General features: G+C 39.0%; 1 protein-coding gene across 4 annotated transcripts in view; it reads left to right on the top strand.

The window, feature by feature from the left end:
• Positions 1-21,999, top strand: part of JAK2 (Janus kinase 2) — a 114,218-nt gene that overhangs the window by 49,438 nt on the left and 42,781 nt on the right. For all 4 annotated transcript variants that reach the window (XR_009867648.1, XM_062208306.1, XM_062208304.1 and 1 more), the window contains exons 4-6: positions 4,217-4,340; positions 14,081-14,198; positions 18,025-18,170. Coding sequence is in view for 3 of the 4 variants with exons in the window: in XM_062208306.1 (XP_062064290.1) it covers positions 4,217-4,340; positions 14,081-14,198; positions 18,025-18,170 (388 nt within the window). In the remaining variant the exon portion in view is untranslated. The remainder of the gene's footprint in view (positions 1-4,216; positions 4,341-14,080; positions 14,199-18,024; positions 18,171-21,999) is intronic.

Below are 21,999 nucleotides of genomic sequence, written 5' to 3'. Positions count from 1 at the left end.
TTTATTCTCTACTTGTTCATTTTTAACAGTTTGTGGTGAACAAGCTATTTGTTGTTTTTTTTTTGTACTTGTTGCTTTCTGGGTTTGTTGAATTTTTAAGTCAATGTCTGGCTTTGGCAAACTCCTAGCCATTCTCTCTCTCTCTCTCTCTCTCTCTCGCTAACTCTGCCTGTCAAAAAAAAAAAAAAAAAAAAAAAAAGAGAGAGAGAGAGAGAAAGGTCTTCCTTTTTCCGTTGGTTCACCCCCCAAGTGTCCGCTATGGCCAGCATGTTGCGGCCGGTGCGCTGCGCAATTCCGAAGCCAGGAGCCAGGTGCTTCCTCCTGGTCTCCCATGAAAGTGCAGGGCCCAGAGAGCTGGACTGGAAGAGGAGCAACTGGGACGGGACAGAATCCGGCGCCCCGACTGGGACTAGAATCCGAGGTGCTGGTGCCGCAGGCGGAGAGTTAGCCTAGTGAGCCGGGGCGCTGGCCGCCATTATCTCTTAAGTTACATGTAAATTAGATTAGTTCAGTTTGAGCTATCTCACCTGCCTTTTGTGTACTCAGTTTAGTTTGTTTCAATGTTGTTTGTTTTCCTTAATTTGGATATTTTTCATTGATTTTTCTTCATATCTACTAATCCTATCTATGTTTTCTGTACCTGACTTTGCCTTTCATAGTGTAAGGACTGTTAATATTAGTGGAATGATGAGTAGTCTTGCTTTGTAAGGTACAACTAAATCACAATTTTGGTAATGGCTTAGGATAGAGGAGGCGTACTAAAGTCAGTTTATTAAAAAGAATTTGGATTTTTATATGTGGTGAAAGGGAGTTAAAAATAACTAAGTTTCTGTGAAGTCCTGTCTTTTCAAAATAAAATAGATCTCGTATACAGTGTCACTTTTTCTTCCTTTCTTTTCTTTCAACCCAATTAACATGAACTTCTAAAAAAATGGATTAAATATAATATGTAATTGCAATTTTGGAATAATGAATCATTGCGACTAAACACAGCTCTGTCTTTTGTTACTTGTTTGAATGGCTAATCTGATCATCTTGGAAGGGCATATATCTCCCTTTTTGGTCGACTTTGTGATAATGAATATATGCATACAGAGATTTCTTTTACTGTTTGATACCTACAGTAAAGGTACAGTGTCTTAACTAACATTAAAAACTATTAATAATCATTTAAAAACTGATGATTTAGGAATATGAATTCACTTTTCCTGCTATAAATAATTAATTGTTCTGTTGTTTGAAAAATCATGACATCATCTTGTTCTTAAAAAAATCCCTGTCATCAAATGTAAGGAACAGTGATTAAAATTTTTTTAGATTACTACATTTAGGCTGAATGCTAGATTTTAAAATTAAAATTCTGTTTCCATTATTTTTCCAAAATAACCTTTTTTTTTTTTTTAAAGACTTTATTTGAGAGTTAGAGTTACAGACAGTGAGAGGGAGAGACAGAGAGAAAGGTCTTCCTTCTGTTGGTTTACTCCCCAGATGGCTGCAACGGACGGAGCTGTGCCAATCCGAAGCCAGGAGCTTCTTCTGGGTCTCCCACATGGGTACAGGGTCCCAAGCACTTGGGCCATCTTCTTCCACTGCTTTCCCAGGCCAAGGTAGAGAGCTGGATTGGAAGAAAAGCAGGCGGGACTAGAACCGGCGCTCATATGGGATGCCAGTGCCACAGGCAAATTAACCTACTGCGCCATGGTGCCGGCCCCTCAAGATAACCTTATATGAGCAAATTATAGCTACAAATTTCACTCTCAAGTGTCAGTCATATTCCAGAACTGAAATGAATTTTACTGTTCGAGAGTCAAAAAGACAGAGATAGAGAAACAGAGAGACAGGGACACACACACACACACACACACTTCCCATCTACTGGTTGAGTCTGCAAATGCCCACAGTGGCTGGGGTAGATCCATGCAGAAACTCCGAGATAGGAACTCAGTCTGTCTCTCACGTGTATGGCAAGAAATCACCTAGTTGAGCTGCTGCCTCCCATGGTCTGGGCACTGGAGCTGGGACTTAAACTTAGGTACTCTCATGTAAGATATGGGCATCCTAAGCAGTACCATAACCAGTAGGCCAAATGTTTCCAATTATTCCACAAGTTTTAGTATGTGGTATTCATAATTATTTCTACTTATGTTTTAAAGCTTCTGTTGTGGCCGGCACCATGGCTCAATAGGCTAATCCTCCGCCTTGCGGCGCCAGCACACCGGGTTCTAGTCCCATTTGGGGCGCCGGATTCTGTCCCGATTGCCCCTCTTCCAGGCCAGCTCTCTGCTGTGGCCCGGGAGTGCAGTGGAGGATGGCCCAGGTGCTTGGGTCCTGCACCCCATGGGAGACCAGGAGAAACACCTGGCTCCTGGCTTCGGATCAGCGCGGTGCGCTGGCCGCGGCGGCCATTGGAGGGTGAACCAATGGCAAAGGAAGACCTTTCTCTCTGTCTCTCTCTCTCACTATCCACTCTGCCTGTAAAAAAAAAAAAAAAAAAAAAAGCTTCTGTTGTAATTTTTCCTTTGACCTGTGAGATATAGTTAGAAGTATTTTTAAGTAAAAATGTGAATTCAAGGATATGGTTTCAATATTGCTACTGAATAATATTTTTATATGTAATGTGTTTCATTTATTAATTGGTTTAATTAAATTTAGAATTCAGATGTTTGTTGTCAGTATGTCAAATTTGTCATTTTTCACTATAGTGTGAAAGAATGAAAATATCACTAGAATGAAAATATTTGTTTTGCTGTAAAGCTTATATTCTCAAATAATAGTATTAAAGTTTTCTTTTTACAATTGATTTTTTATTTAATATTTAGAGAACATGTTGTGTATAATTATCCTTTGGCATTTTTTGAGTTTTGTTTTGAGTTTTCATATAATTGTTATGTGTGTTTGTGTGGATGTATGAATGTTTTATATATACTTGAAAACAATGTGTGTTATTTTGTATCTTAGGTGTTCTATATACTTTTTAGTTTAGTATCCTTCGGCATTTTGTTTAACTCCTAAAATATCTTTGACAAAACCATATATCCTTCTACATTTTCAGATGACATTTAAATTTTTTTCATTATGAATTTAAATAGTGCAAAGGGTATGATTACTAGCATATTGTGTGAAACTTGACACTTAAAAAATAAAATGGTTGATTCCTGCGTTGTGGTGTGGCAGGTTAAGCCGCAGTCTGTGACACCGATATCCTTACGAGTGCCAGTTCAAGTCCTAGCTGCTCCACTTCCAATCTAGCTCCCTGCTATTATACCTGGAAAGCAGTGGAAGTTGGCCCAAGTGCCACCCACATGGGAGACCTGGATGAAGCTCTTGGCTCCTGACTTCAGCCTGGCCCCAGCCCTAGCTGTTGCAGCCATTTGGATAGTTAACCAGTAGATGAGAGAGATATTCTCTCTTTCGCTCTCTCCCTCCCTCTCTTTTTCTCTGTAACTCTGCCTTTCAAATAAATAAATAAATCTTTTTTCAAAAGCAAAATTGTTTCATTGTTTAACAGTATCTAATGACTACATTTTATTTATTTTTTTGAGAGATGGAGTGGGGAGAGAGAAACAGAGAGACAGAAAGAGACAAAGCTCCCATCTGTAGGTACACTCCCCAAATGCTGGCAACAACTGGGACTGGCCTGTGCTGAAGATGGAACGCAATCCAGATCTTCTGCATGGGTGGCAGGAACTCGATTACTTGAGCTATCACCACTGCCTCTAAGGGTCTGTATTAGCAGTATCTGGAGTCAGGAGCTGGAGCTGAGTATCAAATTCAAGTCATTGGATATGGAACACAGGCATATTAACTGCTGTCTTAACCACTAGGCCAAACATCTGCACCTTCAATGACTTAACTGTGTTAGTGATTTGAAAGCCTCCAGTACTATTGAAATTATGCATACACAGACACACCCATGCAATTGAACCTCAGCCTCCAGATAAGGGAAACTTGAAAAATTTGAACCAATCTTTTGGTAGAAGACAACTAAAAGAACTGGATAAAATGTTTTTTAAAAACAGTTCACTTCCATGGGTCCCTTTAGTTATAGTAGTATTATAAAATATAGGGGGAAAAGATATTTGATTAAGAATTCAGTTGCACATGATGTTGTACCAAAAGATGTCAACTACTATGGCATTTTACGAATTGTTAGGAATTATAGATGTTATATAAAAATGCTGTTTGTAATCATTTATTTTTTCTATTTCTTTTCTAGGTATTACACCTGTATATCATAATATGTTTGCTTTAATGAGTGAAACAGAAAGAAACTGGTATCCACCCAACCATGTCTTCCATATAGATGAGTCAACCAGTCATAATGTCCTCTACAGAATAAGGTACTTTCTCACATAAAGTGACTGAATAGTAAGAGGACAAAGTAGGAAAGATTTATCAAATGTATTTTCTGTTTATTTCTGAAGATTTATTTTGTTATTTGAAAGGCAGAGTGACAGTGAAAAAGAAAGAGATATAAACACACAAAAAGAGAGAGAGAGAGATCTTCTGTCTGCTGGTTCACTCCCTGCATGGTCACAACAGCCCGGGTTGGGCCATGCCAAAACCAGGAGTCAGGAACTGCATCTAGGCTTCCATGTGGGTGGCAGGGACTCAAGTACTTTAGCCAACATCTGCTGTTTCCCAGAAACATTAGCCAGGGAGTTGGGTCAAAAGCAGAATAGCTGGGACTTGAACCAGGATGCTAGTGATACAAGTGGCAGCATAATCCTCTGTCCCACCATGCTCTCCACTCAAGTACATTTTTAAATTTCAAGGTACATTATTCCAGATACCAGAACCAGTTACTAGCATTTAATCTTCTTCATTTGAAACTCTGTTTCTCCATTTGAGGAAGTATTCATACATAGTTTTTAATTAGCATGCTCTAAAAATAAAGCTGTTCTGGTAGACTGCCAATTTACCACTTAAAATTATAATTAAATTTTTTTAAAGGATGAGATTGGCCTTCATTAGCAAAATGCTAATTATTTAATTATTCTTTAAAGTTGAAATGAGAGGCTAGTGCTGTAGCACAGTGGGTTAACACCCTGGCCTGAAGTGTCGGCATCCCATATGGGCACTGGTTTGAGACCCGGCTGCTCCACTTCTGATCCAGCGCTCTGCTATGGCCTGGGATAGTAGTAGAAGATGGCCCAAGTCCTTGGACTCCTGCACCCGCATGGGAGACCTAGAAGAAGCTCCTGGTTCCTGGCTTCGGATCAGCGCAGCTCCAGCCACTGCGGCTAACTGGGGAGTGAACCAGCAGATGGAAGGCTTTCTCTCTCTGCCTCTCCTCTCTCTGTGTAACTCTGACTTTCAAATAAATAAATAAATGTTTAACAAAAAAGTTGAAAGAAAAGATTATTGCCCATGTTTATTTGCATCTTTAAGTTATAAGTTAATTTATTCAATAACTTATGACTTTGTAATATATGTTTATAGAAATCTACAAGTATTTTCTGCTCAGAAGAAGGAAACAAATAAGTTTGATCTATGTCTCATAAATAGCTGTAATTTTGCAAACATTTGTGTATATTGTTTAATTTTCATTGTAACTTTCTGAGGTATTAAATGTTCCATATTAAGAAAAATCTGATGCATTGAGATATTACTCAAATTTATTCATGGTCACACAGCCAGGAAATCACAGGTTTCAAACCAGACCTAGTTTCTTCATAACTATCCCTCCCTCCTCCCCCCCTCCCTCTCCACTCCCCTTCCTTCCTTCCTTCCTTCCTTCCTTCCTTCCTTTCTTTTTAGATTTATTTATTTATTTGACAGCCAGAGTAACAAAGAGGCAGATCTTTCGTCTGCTAGGTAACTCCCATATGGCTCCAATGGCCAAAGTTGGGTTGATCCGGAGCTAGGAGTCAGGAGCTTCTTCTGGGTCTCCGATGTGGGTCCAGGGGTCCAACCACTTGGGCCGTCCTCTGCTGCTTTCCCAGGCGCATTAGCAGAGAGCTGGATCTGAGCAGCTGGGACTCAAACCAGTGCCCATATAGGATGCTGGCATCACAAGTGGTGGCTTTACCAGCTACACCACAGTGCTGACCCCATTAGCATCTCACTTAAGTACCTCATGTATTCTTCAGTGAAGAGATAGAGTATTTAGCATTATGACTATAATTTAATGAGTTCTCAATAAATTCTAGTATTACTTTATTTAAATCTGCTATTGTAGCATGAAGGCAGCCATACACTACAAGCAAGTGAATGGATATGGCTGTATTCTAATAAAATTTAATTTACCAAAACTACCAGTGGCCTGCTGTAACCTGGGAGGCATAGTTTGCTAACCTCTGCTCAAGAATTAAAAAACGTTTCTCTTATCAAATTAGAATAAAAATGAATTCCTTTTGTAAAGTAAGGATTCATATGTTCATAGCTACCTATAATCAAAATTTTCAAGAAAAGTTTAACCAGAAACTATCCAAAAAGAGTTTTTATACAATTTTTAGAAATTTAACTTGCTTATTTTTAATGGCTCTACCTCATTTCCTTTATGAGATATATTTCAGTTACATCAGCAGCGATATTAGAAAGCCATAATTGTTAAACTTTTGAAAGGCCTATGGGGTATAAAGTTGTAATTTGTATGACAATAGCATGAAAGGAGTGGAGCAAAGTTCTTATATACTATTGAAATTAAGATGGTATTAATAAAAACTAGATTATTTTAAGATGTTAATTGTAATCCTTAGGACAACCCCTAAGAAAAGAATGTAAAAATATATTTTAAAAGAAACAACAGGAGATTTAATCCAGTGTATCAGAAAATATTTATTTAATACAAAAGAAAATAGTAGTGGAGGAATAATGAATAAAAAAAAAAGACATATGGGCCTGGCATTGTGGTGTAGTGGATTAAGCCATTGCCTGCAATGCCAGCATCCTATAAGGGTGCCTGTTTGAGTTCCAGCTGCTCCACTTATGATCCAGCTGCCTGCTAATGTGCCTGGGAAAGCAGTGGAGGATGGTCCAAGTGGTTGGGCCCCTGTACCCACATTGGATACCCAAATGAATCTCCTGGCTCCTGACTTCAACCTGGCCCAACCCCAACCATTGTGGCTATTTGGGGAGTGAACCAGCTGATGGAAAATCTGTCTCTCTGTAACTCTGCCTTTCAAATAAATGAATGAAATTTTTTTAAAGACATATAAAAAGATCTTAGCAAAATGAAAAATATAAATCCTCCCTTACAGCAATTATTTTAAAGGTAAATTCATGAAGCATTCAAAAGACAGAGATTGGAAAAGTGGAATAAAAAAAATGATCCAAATCCATGCTGTTTATACAAGGCACACTTTATAATCAGACAAAAATATGTTGGAAGTAAATGATTAAAAAAGATATAGCTAGCTTCTTTTAACCAAAAGACAACTAGAATGGATATACTAATGTTAGGCAAAACAGGCTTTAAGACAAAAATTGATAACAGAGATAAAGAAGAGACATTTTATGGTGATAATCAGGAAGATATAATAATTATAAAAATGAATCTAACAACAAATCCCTAAAATATATACAGTAAAAACTGACATAATTTTCACCTTCAATTTGAATAATAATAAAGAGACTTCAATAATAGTGAGGAAAAATGCATCATCAAGAATATGGAAAACTTGATCATTATAAACCAGGTAGTACTCAGCAAAGCATGATACACATTTTCTTTGAATACACATTGATCATTCTCCAAGATAGAGTAAATATTAGGCCACAGAGCAAGTCTCATTCAGCTTTAAAAGACTGAAATCATTCAGTGTTCTATAACCACAATGGTTTTAAATTAGAAATCAATAACAGAAGGAAAATAGGACAATTCATGAAATATGGTAGTTACCACCCTTCCAAACAACCAGTTGGTCAAAAAAGGAGTCACAAGGGAAAAATAGAAAATACTTTGTCATGACTGAATATAAAAGCAAGTCAAAATTTATGCTGTACACCTAAAACAATGCTTAGAGGGGATTTATATATGAGTACCTGCACTAAAGAAATAAGGGGTGGATATTGTGCTGCAATGGGTTAAGGTACTGCTTGAGACATTCACATTCCATATTCAGGTGCCTGGTTTGAGTCCCAGATGCTCTGCTTCTGATCCATCTTCCTGTTATATATCCTGGGAGGTAGTAGATGATGGCTCAAGTGCTTGGGCTCTGCCACCCATGTGGGAGACCTGAACGAGATTCCAGACTTCAGGCTGTTTCAGCACTGGCTATTGAGGGCATGTAGGGAGTGAACCAGTGTATCAAACTTCTCTCTGTCATTCTGCCTTTCAAATAGTCAGGAAAAAAAATTAGAAAAATAAAAATTCTCAAATCTGTAATCTTCTACCCCAAGAAAGTAGAAACAGAAAAGTAAATTAAACAAAACAAATAGAAGTATGGAAAGAGGAAGATAAGAGCAGAAATAAGTGAAATAGAAAACATAAAAACAACAGAGAAAGTACAACCAAAAATTGATTCTTTGAGATAAAGAAATTTGACAAACTTTTAGCTTAGACTGACCAAGGTAAAAATGAGAGGAGACTTAAGTTTATTAAACTTCAGGATGAAAGAAAGAGCAGCATCGTGATCTTAAAGACATAAAAAAGGATTATCAGGAACAACTGCATGCCAACAAACTGGATGAACAAGAAAATGAGCAAATGCCTAGATACACACAGATCAGAAACTGATAAAAGAAACAGTAGAAAGTCTGAATAGATCGATAACATGTAAATTAAATTAGTAATTTAAAAAACTCCTGGAAGAAAATTCAGACCCAAATGACTTAACTGATAAACTCTGTTAAACATTTAAAGAGTTATTACTAGTTATTACAAAAAGCAGAAAAAGGGGAATATGTGATTTCAGTATTATCTTGATACCAAATTCAAACAAAGATATCCAGAGTTTTCCTTTTCAGAAAACAGCCTACCACCAATATCCTGTGAATTCAGATGCAAAAATCCTCAGCAAAATACTAGCAAATCAGGCCAGTGCTGTGGCTCACTTGGCTAATCCTCCACCTGCGTTGCCGGCACACTGGGTTCTAGTCCCAGTTGGGGCACTGAGTACTAGTCCCGGTTGCTCCTCATCCAGCCCAGCTCTCTGCTGTGGCCCGGGAGGGCAGCAGAGGATGGCCCAAGTGCTTGGGTCCCTGCACCCACATAAGAGACCAGGAGGAAGTACCCGGCTCCTGGCTTCAGATCAGTGCAATGCCAGCTATAGCGGCCATTAGGGGAGTAAACCAATGGAAGGAAGACCTTTCTCTGTCTCTCACTGTCTATAACTCTCTCTCTGTCTCTCACTGTCTATAACTCTCTCTCTGTCTCTCTCTCTCACTGTCTAACTCTGCCTGGCAAAAAAACCCAAAAAACTAGCAAATCCAGCAATATATGCAAAAGGATTATATTTTGTAATCAGGTGGAATTTTTCCTAAGAAAAATTTAACTTTCAAAAACCAGACAATGAAATACACAGTATTAGTAGAATAAAGGACCAAAGCTACATGATCATCTCAGTAGACAAGGAAAAAGTTTTTGACAAATATCTAACATCCTATTATCATAAAAATAACTAACCCAATAGGGATGGAAGGGAACTTCCTCCATTTGATAAAGGACATCCATAAAAATTCTTAAACCAGGGCTTGTACTGTGGCATAGTAGGCTAAGCCTCTGCCTGCGGCACTGTCGTCCCATGTGGGCACCAGTTCATGTCCCAATAGCTCCTCTTCTGATTTAGCTCTCTGCTTATGGCTTGGGAAAGCAGTGGGAGATGGCCCAAGTGCTTGGTTCCTGTCAAGAGGAAACCTCTGGCTCCTAGATCCTGGCTTCAGATCTGCCCAGCTCTGGCCACTGCGGTCATTTGGGAAATGAACCAGTGGATTGGAGACCTTTCTGTCTCTGCCTTTCTCTGTCTGTAATTCTGCCTCTTAGATAAATAAATAAATAATATTTTAAAAAAAGAAAAGTCCATTAGGCAATAAAAAAATTCCTAAATCTACAGCATACTTTTTTTTTTTTAAAGGTTTATTTTATTTATTTGAAAGACAGAGTTACAGAGAGGTAGAGACACAGAGAGAGGTCTTCCATCTGCTGGTTTACTCCCCAGATGGCTTCAATGGCCAGAGCTGTGCCGATCTGAAGCCAGGAGCCAGGAGGTTTTTCTGGGTCTCCCACGTGGGTACCCCAAGGACTTGAGCCATTTTCTGTTGCTATCCCAGGCCATAGCAGAGAGCTGGATCGGAAGAGGACCAGCCAGGACTAGAACCGGTGCCCTTATGGGATGCTGGTGCTTCAGGCCGACGCTTTAACCTGCTGCGCCACAGCACCGGCCCCACTTTTTTTTTTTTTTTTTAAAGATTTATTTATTCTTTACTTGAGAGTCAGAGTTACACATAGAGAGGAGAGGCAGAGAGAGAGAGAGAGATCTTCCATCCAATGGTTCACTCCCCAATTGGCCGCAACGGCCAGAACTGCGCCAATCTGAAGCTAGGAGCCAGGAGCTTCTTCTGGGTCTCCCTCGTGGGTGCAGGGGCCCAAGGACTTGAGCAATCTTCTACTGCTATCCCAGGCCATAGCAGAGAGCTGAATCGGAAGAGGAGCAGCCAGGACAAGAATCGGCTCCCATATGGGATGCTGACACTTCAGGCCAGGGAGTTAACCCACTGCACCACAGCGCTGGCCCCCTACAGTATACTTAATAGTGAAAAACTGAATGTTTTCTCCTTACATCAGGAGCAAGGCTATCTGCTCTCATTACCTTTATGTAACATTAACTGTACTGTAAAATCTAGTCAGGGAAATTAGTCAAGAAAAAAAAGCATTCAGGTTAGAAAAGGAATAAAACTGTCTCTGTTGCAGTTGATTTCTTAACAATATTGCAGTGGATTCGTTTCTGAGAGGAGGAGCGTGGGGGGGGCAAGATGGGCGGAGTCACCACATAGACCCCGGGAGTCGGGTGAAAGCGGGCTTGAGGCAAGCAGCCCGCAGACTTGTTTATTTCAGTTAGTACAGCAGCTTATATAGCCAAGACCAGCCAATCTGGTCAAGGGGTGGTGTATGCCGCAACCATTCACAGCCTGTTACCAGGCAGTTTCCAAAGCCATCCAATCACAGCCTGTTGCCAGGCAGGCTCCATTGCCAGGTGGGTTTCAAAGCCATTCCTGAGTAACTGACGCTTGTTTGCCAGTGGCCATCTTGGCATGGCCTTCTCATTCCACCACATGTTTCTTTACAGATGATATGATCTTGTATATAAACAACCCTAAGGAATTAATAATTGAACAGAAAAGAGCTCAGCCTGGTTATAGGAAAGATTAGTTTACAGAAATAAATTGTATTATTATTCAAAAGCAGCGAAAAATTCAAAAATGAAGTTAAGAACACAATCTCATTTATAGTAGCGTCAAAGATACTTAGAAAAAAACTTAAGTTTATGCTTAAGTAATAAGTGTAAAACTTGTGTATTGAAAACACCATTAAAAGAAATTAAAGAAACACTTAAATGAAAGGAAAGATAACTCTTGTTTGGAGAACTTAATGTTGTTAAAGATAGCAGTTATTTCACAGATCAGTCTATGTGTTCATGCGTTCTCAAATCCTAGCTGTCTTTATTGGAGAAATTGACAAGTTAATCATAAAATTCATATAAAAGTCAAAGGGAATTAGCATTGCAAAGACAATCTTTAAAAAGAACAAAGTTGGAAGACTTAAACTTTTTAATCTCAAAATTTACTACAGGCCGGCGCCGCAGCTCACTTGGCTAATCCTTCGCCTACGGTGCCTGCACCCCGGGTTCTAGTCCCAGTTGGGGCACAGGATTCTGTCCCGGTTGTTCCTCTTCTAGTCCAGCTCTCTGCTGTGGCCCGGGAAGGCAGTGGAGGATGGCCCAAGTGCTTGGGCCCTGCACCCGCATGGGAGACCAGGAGGAAGCAACTGGCTCCTGGCTTCAGATCGCCGGCCATAGCAGCCATTTGGGGGGTGAACTAACGGAAAAGGAAGACCTTTCTCTCTGTCTCTCTCTGTCTAACTCTGCCTGTCAAAAAAAAATTTTTACTACAAAATGTGACAGTAATCAAGACAGTGTGGAATGGATATTTTAAGGGAACTAGCATAGCAAAAATAATATTTAAAAAGGACAAACTTGGAAGATTTAAACTTTTTTTTAATTGTTATTATTTGAAAGGCAGAGTTAGAGAGAAGGACAGACAGAGAGAGATCTTCCATATGTGGGTTCATTCCCAAAATGGCCACAGTGGCCACTTTTGGGCCAGGCTGAAGCCAGGAACCAGGCTCTTCACTGGGTCTTCCATGTAGGTTGCAGAGGCTCAAGTATTTGGGCAATCTTCCACTGCTTTTCCAGGCACAGTAGAAGGGAGCTGGATTTAAAGTGGAGCAATGAGACTGAAACCCGCTGCAGCTGTGGCTTAACCACAGTGCTGGCACCTGAAGACTTAAACTTTTTAATATTAAAATTTACTACAAAACTGCAGTAAGTAAGACAGTGTGGTATGGTATGATAAGGATCATACCATGTACATATCCAAGTACATGGATCAGAGGAATAGAATTGGCAATCCAAAAATAATTTCTTAAATTAATGGTAATTTATTTTTGACAAGTTACACACACACACACACACACAGAAAGAGAGAGAGAGAGAGAGAGAGAGGTCGTCCATCTGCTGGCTGCAAAGGTTGGAGCTGCGCTGATCCAAAGCCAGAATCTAGGAGCTTCCTTTGGGTCTCTCACGTGGGTGCAGGGGCCGAAGGACTTGGGCCATCTTCCACTGCTTTCGCAGGCCATAGCAGAGAACTGCATCAGAAGTGGAGCAGCTGGGACTCTAACCGTCGCCCATATGGGATGCTGACACTGCAGGCGATGGCTTTACCCACTATGCCACAGCACTGACCCCAGAACAGTCTTTTCAACTAAGGGTACTGAGACAACTGGACATCCACTTGGACTATTGCCTCATACTATACACAAAAAAGTAACTTCAAAATGGATCATAGACCTAAACCTTAGAGCCAAAAGTATAAAATTCTTAGAAGAAATATAAGGGAAAATCTTTACCTAGATTAGGCAGTGGTTTCTTAGAACACCAAAAGTTCAAATAATAAAAGAAAAACATATAAATACAGATTTATCAAAATTAAGAATATTTTTGCTTTAAAGGACACCATCAGAAATGTGGAAAGACAACCCAAAAATGAAGAAACCGTTTGTGAAGATTTATTTATTTGAAAGGCAGATTTATATATAGAGAGAAGACAGAAAGAGAGAGAGAGAGAAAGAGATCTCTATCTGCTGGTTTGCTCCCTAAATGGCAGCAGTAGCCGGAAGCTTCATCCAGGTCCCCCCCCCCCCCCCCCAGGAGTGCAGGGGCCCAAGGACTTGGGCCATCTTCTGCTGCTTTCCCAGGCCATAGCAGAGAGCTGGATTGGAAGTGGAGCAGCCAGGTCTCAAATCAGTGCCCACATGGGATGCTAGCATTCAGGTGGCAGCGTAACCCATTATGCCACAATGCTGGCCCCAGAAGATGTTCTCAAATTCAATCGTGGTGCTGTGATATACTAAAAAGCAGTGAATTGTACACTTTATTTGGGTGAACTTTATGGTATATAAATTATATCCTATTAGCACTTTTATTTAAAAAGTCAGTATTAGAACATTTTTTTTTCTTTGAAGGATAAGTTTTTAACCTCCATTTCTCTAACACAAGCAATTAACTGTTTTCACACCAAACTAGCACTTGATTATTCCTCTTCTGATGTTGCTGCTTTAAAATTTTTGTAAGTTACTTTCACTATTTTTACTCCTACATTTCTCTGTTTCCTATTATTGCTTCTACACTCTGTACACTGAAAGAAGAAAGGTATTGATTTTACACTTAGTTTCTTGTATCTTCTGCCTGTGTTATTATCGTGGTCTTACCCAGAAACCCTTTTGTTCCAAATTTGTACCGAACATGGCTAATTATGTTTTCTGATTATGGCATAATACCTTTCAGAATGCTGAATGAGTATACACCCTGTATTTATATTTGAACTACTCGCAAGATAACAGAATGTTTTAACTATCTTGTAGATTTTACTTTCCTCACTGGTATTGTAATGGCAGCAACAGAACTTATCGACACGGAGTATCTCGAGGTGCTGAAGCACCTCTTCTTGATGACTTTGTCATGTCTTACCTTTTTGCTCAGGTATGTTCTATTTTATTTGTACATGCATTAAGTGATAAGTATCTCACTGTGTGTAGTAGATCTCTTAAGTGAGAAAATTGCATTCTGTTTTGCATAGCAGGTACAAAAGGTAACAAAATGAAGTTTTTAATATTTTTTTTAAAAGGATTTATTTATTTATTTATTTGAAAAGCAGTTACAGTGAGAGAGGAGAGACTAAGAGAGATCTTCCTTCTTCTGGTTCACTCCCCAAATGGCTACAATGGCAATGGTTGGGCCAGGCCAAAGCCAGGAGCTTTCTCTTGGTCTCTCACATGGGTGCAGGGGCCTAAGGACTTGGGGCATCTTCTGCTGCCCTCCCAGCTGCACTAATAGGGAGCTTGACTGAAAGTGTAGCAGCTGGGACTCAAACTGGTACCTATATGGGATGTTGGTGCTGCAGGTCACGGCTTAACCTGCTGCACCACAGCGCCAGCCCCTGTCACTAATTTTTAATCCCATGATAATAGAATCTGTTTCATAAAGATTCTTTGAATTGATCTTTTTGAATTTTCATTACTCATAGTTTTGGGATTTAGAAAATTTTAAGCATTTTATAAAGTATAGATAGTTTAACAACATGATTCATGTAGACAGAGGTGGCTGAAATATTGGAAGGTGAAATTTCTTCAGTTTTTTTAAAAAATTTCTGATTAAATATTGGATAGTGAAATGTAAAGAAAGTAGATAACAAAAAATGAGGTATGTTAGTTTGTGTAGTCTGTACCCAACAAATAAATAAGATAGCATTTAACTTATTAGGAAGATTGTACTGATATCAAGTTAGACTGTATGCACGTTATAGACTATATATAGCATATGTGACCAGTGGAATTACCAAAATATATGTTGGCATCTCTAAATAACTAAAAAATAGATCAGCAACTAAACCGTCTTTAAAGTGTTTAAGATGATATCTGTAGAAAGAGAACTTTGAAAAAAACCAAGCAGATAAATGTCAAAGTGAGATGCTCCATTAAAATTGTTTCCTTTGGGAATTAATTGTATTTCTTCAGATATGGCTACTCAGCAAATAACACTGCATATATGTGAACAACTCTTCATTCTTTTATGTTCACCAAAAGCTGTGTATTTGGTTCATTTTAGATTTTGCAACTGTTTTCTTATTTTTCTGGCTAATAGCAAATATAAATTTCTTAGTTGAAAAATAAACTACAATGATAAAAAATTTTTTTCTATAATTTTAATTAAATGAAATTTTTTGGGACACATGCTGTGATGTTTAAAAAATGCTGCTTTAAAATAATGTTTTGGCAGTTTGGACTTTAATGAATATTTGGTTGATTAAATTTTTATTACTGCTACCACATATTTTTCACATACTTATTATCTTTTGATCATGAATTCCATAGAATTTCCTCATGAGCAGAATGTATTATCTATTACTAGTTCTGTTTAGTGTATGGAACAAAAGGAAACTATTCAAAAATTTCTAGTCATCAGTTATCTATAGCTGTAAACTAAACAGCATAATTTACTTTCTCCTTATAAGAAAAAGAATGTGAAATAATTGTTTAAAATTGGGGGGTGAACCAACGGCAAAAAGGAAGACCTTTCTCTCTCTCTCTCACTATCCACTCTGCTTGTCCAAAAAAAAAAAAAAAATTGGGGAAAAAGAGGGGACAGGTATTTGATGTAGCAGTTAAGGTACATCTTTGGATACCTGCTTCGGGTCTAGGTTCTGCTTTTGATTCTAACTTCCTGCTGATGCTCACCCTGTGAGACAGCAGATTTTTACTCAAGTACTTGAGTCCCTGTTACTCACATGGGAGATTTAGAATCAGTTCTGGGCTCCCAGCTTTGGCCTAGACCAGCCTTAGCTATCAAAATCTTGGAACTTCTGTTTTTCTCTTTTCTTCATTTCTTATATGTAAATAATAAAATTATCAATTTTTATAGGCCCTGAGTGTGTTCTGTTTACTATGTTAGATACTTGTTTTCTCATATCTGAACCATGTAATAGCCTCTTAAAGCTTCTCCATGAATACATTTTATTTGCTTCAAGTACATCTATCATTGCTACTACTCTATCAATGAAACAGATTTTGTCAAAATTGATGCCTTAAGAAATGGATCTCCATTGCATCTAAGGTCATGTTATTCAACCCACAGTCTGATCTCAACTTGACTTTCCAAGATTTAATGTATGTGATTCCCTTACATGAAATGTGTGCCCCAACTAGAATTATTTACATCTCTGAACATACTTTGTGCTTTGTTTTTGTACCATTCCTGATGTTTCTTGGCCTTGTTTTATCTATCAAAACTTTATTCATCTTTAAAGATTACAGAAGGTCTGAGATCTTCCATGCAGCCTTCCCTGACTACCCCATTTGGATATAATTTCAACTTTCTCTAAGTTCTAGAGGCAGCTTTATATATGGTACTTCCTATTCAATGTCTGGCATTATAATTATTTGTTTACATGTTTAGTTTTCAAGCAGATTTTAGTCCTCTTGATGACTGAGACTATATTTTTATATATAATATATTCATGTATCCACCACAGTCTATAGTATAGTGCTTTGTACATAATTGAAATTCAGTACAAATGTGGTTATACCTTTTTTAGTTCATATAATTGAATTTCTTTATTTGAGAGGCAGACAGAAAAAGAGTGTGTTAGAACGCCCATCTGCTGGTTTCCTTCCCACATGCCCTCAAGGGCAGAGGCTGGGCCAAATCTGGGAGTGGGAACTCAATCTGTATCTTCTATGTGAGTGGCAGGAACCCAATTACTTGAGTCAATCTGCCTCCCAGGGTTTACATTCACAGAAAGCTGGAGTTATGAGCCCAACCTGGTTTTTGAACCCAGTACTCCAATGTGGTACACAGGCATCACACCCAGTGTCCTCTTTTTTTTTTTTTTCTTTGAAGATTCATTTATTTTTATTTGAAAGGCAAAGTTACAAAGGTAGAGAGACACACACACACACACACACACACAGAGGTCTTTTATCTGATGGTTCACAGCCCAAATGGCTGCAATGGCTGGAGTTGGGCAGATCTGAAGCCAGGAGCCTAGAGCTTCTTCCGGGTCTCCCACGTGGGTGCAGGGACCCAAGGACTTGGGCCATCCTCTAATGCTTTCCCAGGCCATAGCAGGGAGCTGAATCAGAAGTGGAGCAGGTGGTGGCTTTACCTGCTACACCACAGTGACAGTCCCCACACCCAGTGTCTGAAAAGCACCAGGACAAATATCCACCCCAGTAATTTTTTGTTTTTACAAGATTTATTTAATTTTATTTGAAAGGCAGAATTTCAGAGAGAAGGAGATAGGGAGAGATTGATCTTCCATCCTCTGGTTCACTCCCCAAATAGTGCAATGGCTAGGGCTGGGCCAGGCTGAAACCAGGAGCCAGGAGCTTCATTGGGTCTACCACTTGGGTGACAGGGTCTCAAATATTTGGGCTATCTTCCACTGCTTTCCAGAGCTGTGACTTAAACCTGTACCCATATGGTATGGCTTTATCCTCTGTGCCATAATGATGGCCCATACCCTGGTACTTTTCATGTAAAAGACATAATTTAAAGATATATCTAGTGAAATAGGTTGATGCCATATATACTATATAATTGAAAATCTGATTTAATTCAGTCTGTTTATAAATGTAAATGTCTAAAATTTTATGACAGAATGACTGAAAATCAAAGGAAGAATTGATTTATATCTTTTAAATGCACATGTTCTGGAAATTGTATTATGGGTTAGAATTTAGCAGTAGGTTAAAATGTGAAAGTGAAACATATAATGAGATATCTCCTTTTAAAATTTTATTTCTTTTAGTGGCGGCATGATTTTGTGCATGGTTGGATAAAAGTACCTGTGACTCATGAAACTCAGGAAGAATGTCTTGGGATGGCAGTGTTAGATATGATGAGAATAGCCAAAGAAAAGGATCAAACTCCACTGGCCATCTATAACTCTATCAGGTAATTGCATTCTACAGATTCATACACATATATGTGAACAGTTAGATATTTTATGTAGTTTATTTGTATTTGCTGTTTAGCCCACACCCTTTAATTTATTTTTAAGATTTATTTATTTATTTGAAAGGCAGAGCTAGTTAGAAAAAGGGAGACAGAGAGATCTTGCATCCTCTGGTTTACTCTCCAAATGGCCACAGCAATCCAAGCTGGGCCAGGCCAGAGCCAGGAGCTTTTTCCAGGTCTCTCACATGGGTAGCAATGGCCCAGCATCTTGGACCACTCTCTGTTGCCTTCCCAAGGTATCAGCAGGGAGCTAGATTGGAAGTGAAAGAACCAGGACTTGAACTTGGAATACCGATGCTGCAGGTGGTGCTTTAACCCACTGCACCACCGCTGTGCTGGCCCCTGATTTTATAATAATTAAAAATCATATAGGTAACCTTTCTTTCTTATATAAAAGGAAAACACATACTTTGTGAAATGAAATTATTTAAAGTTATGGTGCTATAGAAAATGTAAATATTCAGTATCATTTGTTTAATTTATTCTGGAAAGTCTAGAAAGTTGAGAGGAACAGAAGGAACACCTGAAGGGACAATTTTTGGTATTGGATCCTCAAATTATGTGAATGGTCTGAATCAGTGGGTGCAGTTAATGGAAAATGCATCCTATGGGAAAGCTGCACAGGTTTCAAAGTTTTTTTGCTCCCAAATAAACTTGTCTTTTAATTTCATTTTCAATGAACTTTTTTTTTAATTTGACAGGTAGAGTTTTAGACACTGAGAGAGAGAGACAGAGAGAAAGGTCTTCCTTCCATTGGTTCAATCCCCAAATGGCCGCCATGGTCAACGCTGCGCCAATGCAAAGCCAGGAGCCAGGCGCTTCTTCCTGGTCTCCCATGCGGGTGCAGGGACCCAAGCACTTGGGCCATCCTCCACTGCCCTTCCAGGCCACAGCAGAGAGCTGGACTGGAAGAGGAGCAACCGGGTCTAGAACCCGGCGCCCACATGGGATGCCGGCACCGCAGGCGGAGGATTAACCAAGTAAGCCATGGCACCGGCCCCTCTGTGAACTTTTTGATGTACCCTCATATTTTATAAAGGATGATCTGTGTTTTATCTAACATTAGAATCACCTTGGGTGCCTAATATAGTTGACAATTTTCAAACCCTAAGCTAAGAGATTTGGATTAAGTATATCTTAGAAGAAGCCCACAAAGACAAATTTGTGCAGGTACTTAGTGGATTCTTATATGAGATAGGAATTCTACATTTTCTAAATTATTCTTCTGCATCTTGAATTATGAGTCATGATTAATAGTTTCTTGAAACACTACTCCTCTAGCCCAGTTATTTTGCTTTTTTTTTGTTTTAGATTTCTTTAATTGTGAGGCAAAGTTATAGACAGAGCGAGAGAGAGAGAGGGGTCTTCTATCCGGTGGTTCACTCCCCAAATGGCCGCAATGGCTGGAGCTGGGATGATCCAAAGCCAGGAGCCAGGAGTTTCTTCCAGGACTCCCACATGGTTTAAAGGACCCAAGCACTTGGACCATTTTCCATTGCTTTCCCAAGCCATTAGCAGGGAGCTGGATCAGAAGTAGAGCAGCCAAGACTTGAACTGGAGTCCATATGGAATGCCGGCGCTGCAGGCAGAGGCTTAGCCTACTACACCATAGTGCCAGTCCCTATAGCCCAATTTTAATGGTTGTAACATTTCTTTTCTGTTTTTTTTTTTTTTAAGGTATTATATAACTATATAAGACTTTTGTTTTTTTTTAAAAAAAATCTTATTTGCAAAGTAGAGAGCGAACAGAGAAGCAAAGACAAATAGAAATCGTCACCAGGTGAAGCCTGCAACTGCCAGGGCCAGGCCAAAGCCAGGAGCCGATAACCCAGTATGTGTCTCCAGATGGTGGGGTCACAAGTACTTATGCCATCACCTGCTGCATCCCAGGATGTGCATTAGCAGAAAGATGAAATCAGAAGCAGAGCAAAGACTGGAACCTAGGCACTCTGATATGGCATGTGGGCATCTTAAGTGGCATCTTAGCCACTGCACCAAATGCCTGCTACCATTTTAAATTTAAATATATTTTGTACATTACATGCTTACTACATTAAAAAGTTGAAGACTTGCGCAGCGTGTTAACACCCTGGCCTGCAGTGCCGGCATCCCATACGGGCGCCGGTTCGAGACCCGGCTGCTTCACTTCTGATCCAGCTCTCTGCTATGGCCTAGGATAGTAGTGGAAGATGGCCCAAGTCCTTGAGCCCCTGCACCCACATGGGAGACCCAGAAGAAGCCCCTGGCTCCTGGCTTCAGATCAGCGCAGCTCCAGCGGTTGTGGCCAATTGGGGAGTGAACCAGCAGATGGAAGACCTCTCTCTCTCTGCCTCTCCTTTCTCTGTGTAACTCTGACTTTCAAATAAATAAAATAATATGTGGGATAGGAAAACAAATAAAGTAAAATAAAATAAGATAAAATAAAAGTTGAGGATGTGAATGTGGTTAAAATTCTGTATTTTGAAATTGTTTTCTTAATAATTGTCCTTTCTCATTCTTTGGATGAGTACCTTTAAAAACAGTTACATACTCAATTTGCACAGGAGCAGTTTCTATGTTTTTGGTTTCATTTTGTTTTCAGAGGTGTAGACCATAGGGTATGACTTCAGGAACTCACATAGGTTTCCACTAAGACCTTAATTTTCATTAAAATGTAGACAAGTGTCCCTTAGTTACATAAGAATATATTCATTCACTCGCTAAATATTTAGTTATTGAATACTCACTTTATGCCAGGCCAATAGCAGCACAAAGTTGGAGGAAGAATATCTTAGATGTCTTTAATAGAAACTGAAGGAATTAAAGGGAATGTAGTTGAAGAACAGAAGCTTTGAGTTACTGAAGATGAATGTCATAAATTTGAAACCATATCTAGGTTTATGCTTTGGTAAAATATGTCTGCTTCTAAGACGCTGATCTTTTCCAAAGTCTTGGCACAATCTTTCTATGTAGATTGTGGTTTCTTTGAGGTCAGGAATCATGTCACCTATTATCATTATTCTTTTTTTTTTTTTTTTAGTTCAGGGCTATACTCAATGAATGTTTAGTAATTGTATTTCTCTCTATCCTCCTAATACATTCTGTTAACCAGAGTATAATTACATCTGCAAAATTCTTTCTTTAAGAAGATTTATTTATTTGAAAGGCAGAGTTTAGAGAGAGAGGGAGAATGAAAGAGAGGGAGACCTTCCATCTTCTGGTTGTCCAAATGGTCATAATTGCTGAGGCTGGGCCAGGCCGAAGTCTGGGATCATGGGGTCTCCCACATAGGTGATAAGGACTCATGTACTTGATCCATTTTCTGCTGTTGTCCCAGGCACATGAAAAGGGAATTGCATCGGAAGTAGAGCAGCACAACTCAAACAGTGTTAACAGGGGATGCCAGGATCACTGGCAGCAGCTTAACTCATTGTGCCACAAAGCTATTCCCTGCAAAATTTTTAATCATTCTTTTTCTTTGTCTTACTTTAAAATTATATGTTTATGGGTATTATATATAAAACATTCATTTTAAGATTTGATGATATTTTAAAACAGCTTGCTGGGATAAAATTCACCATATTATAAAATTTTCCCATTTAAGTATACAAGTCAACATTTTTTAGTATATTCACAGAGTTGTATAAAGATGACTACAGTCTAACGTTTTAACATTTTTGTCTCTCCTAAATAAAAGGATCTCCAGATCCATTAGGATTCTCAGTCCCCCTCCCCTCAGCTTGCATCAGCCAGTATCTGTCTCAGTAGATTTGTCAGTTGTAGACAT

The sequence above is a fragment of the Lepus europaeus genome, chromosome 12 (assembly GCF_033115175.1).
Source record: "Lepus europaeus isolate LE1 chromosome 12, mLepTim1.pri, whole genome shotgun sequence".
In the NCBI taxonomy this organism is placed as follows: Eukaryota; Metazoa; Chordata; class Mammalia; order Lagomorpha; family Leporidae; genus Lepus; species Lepus europaeus.
This window is presented reverse-complemented; position numbering and strand designations above follow the sequence as displayed.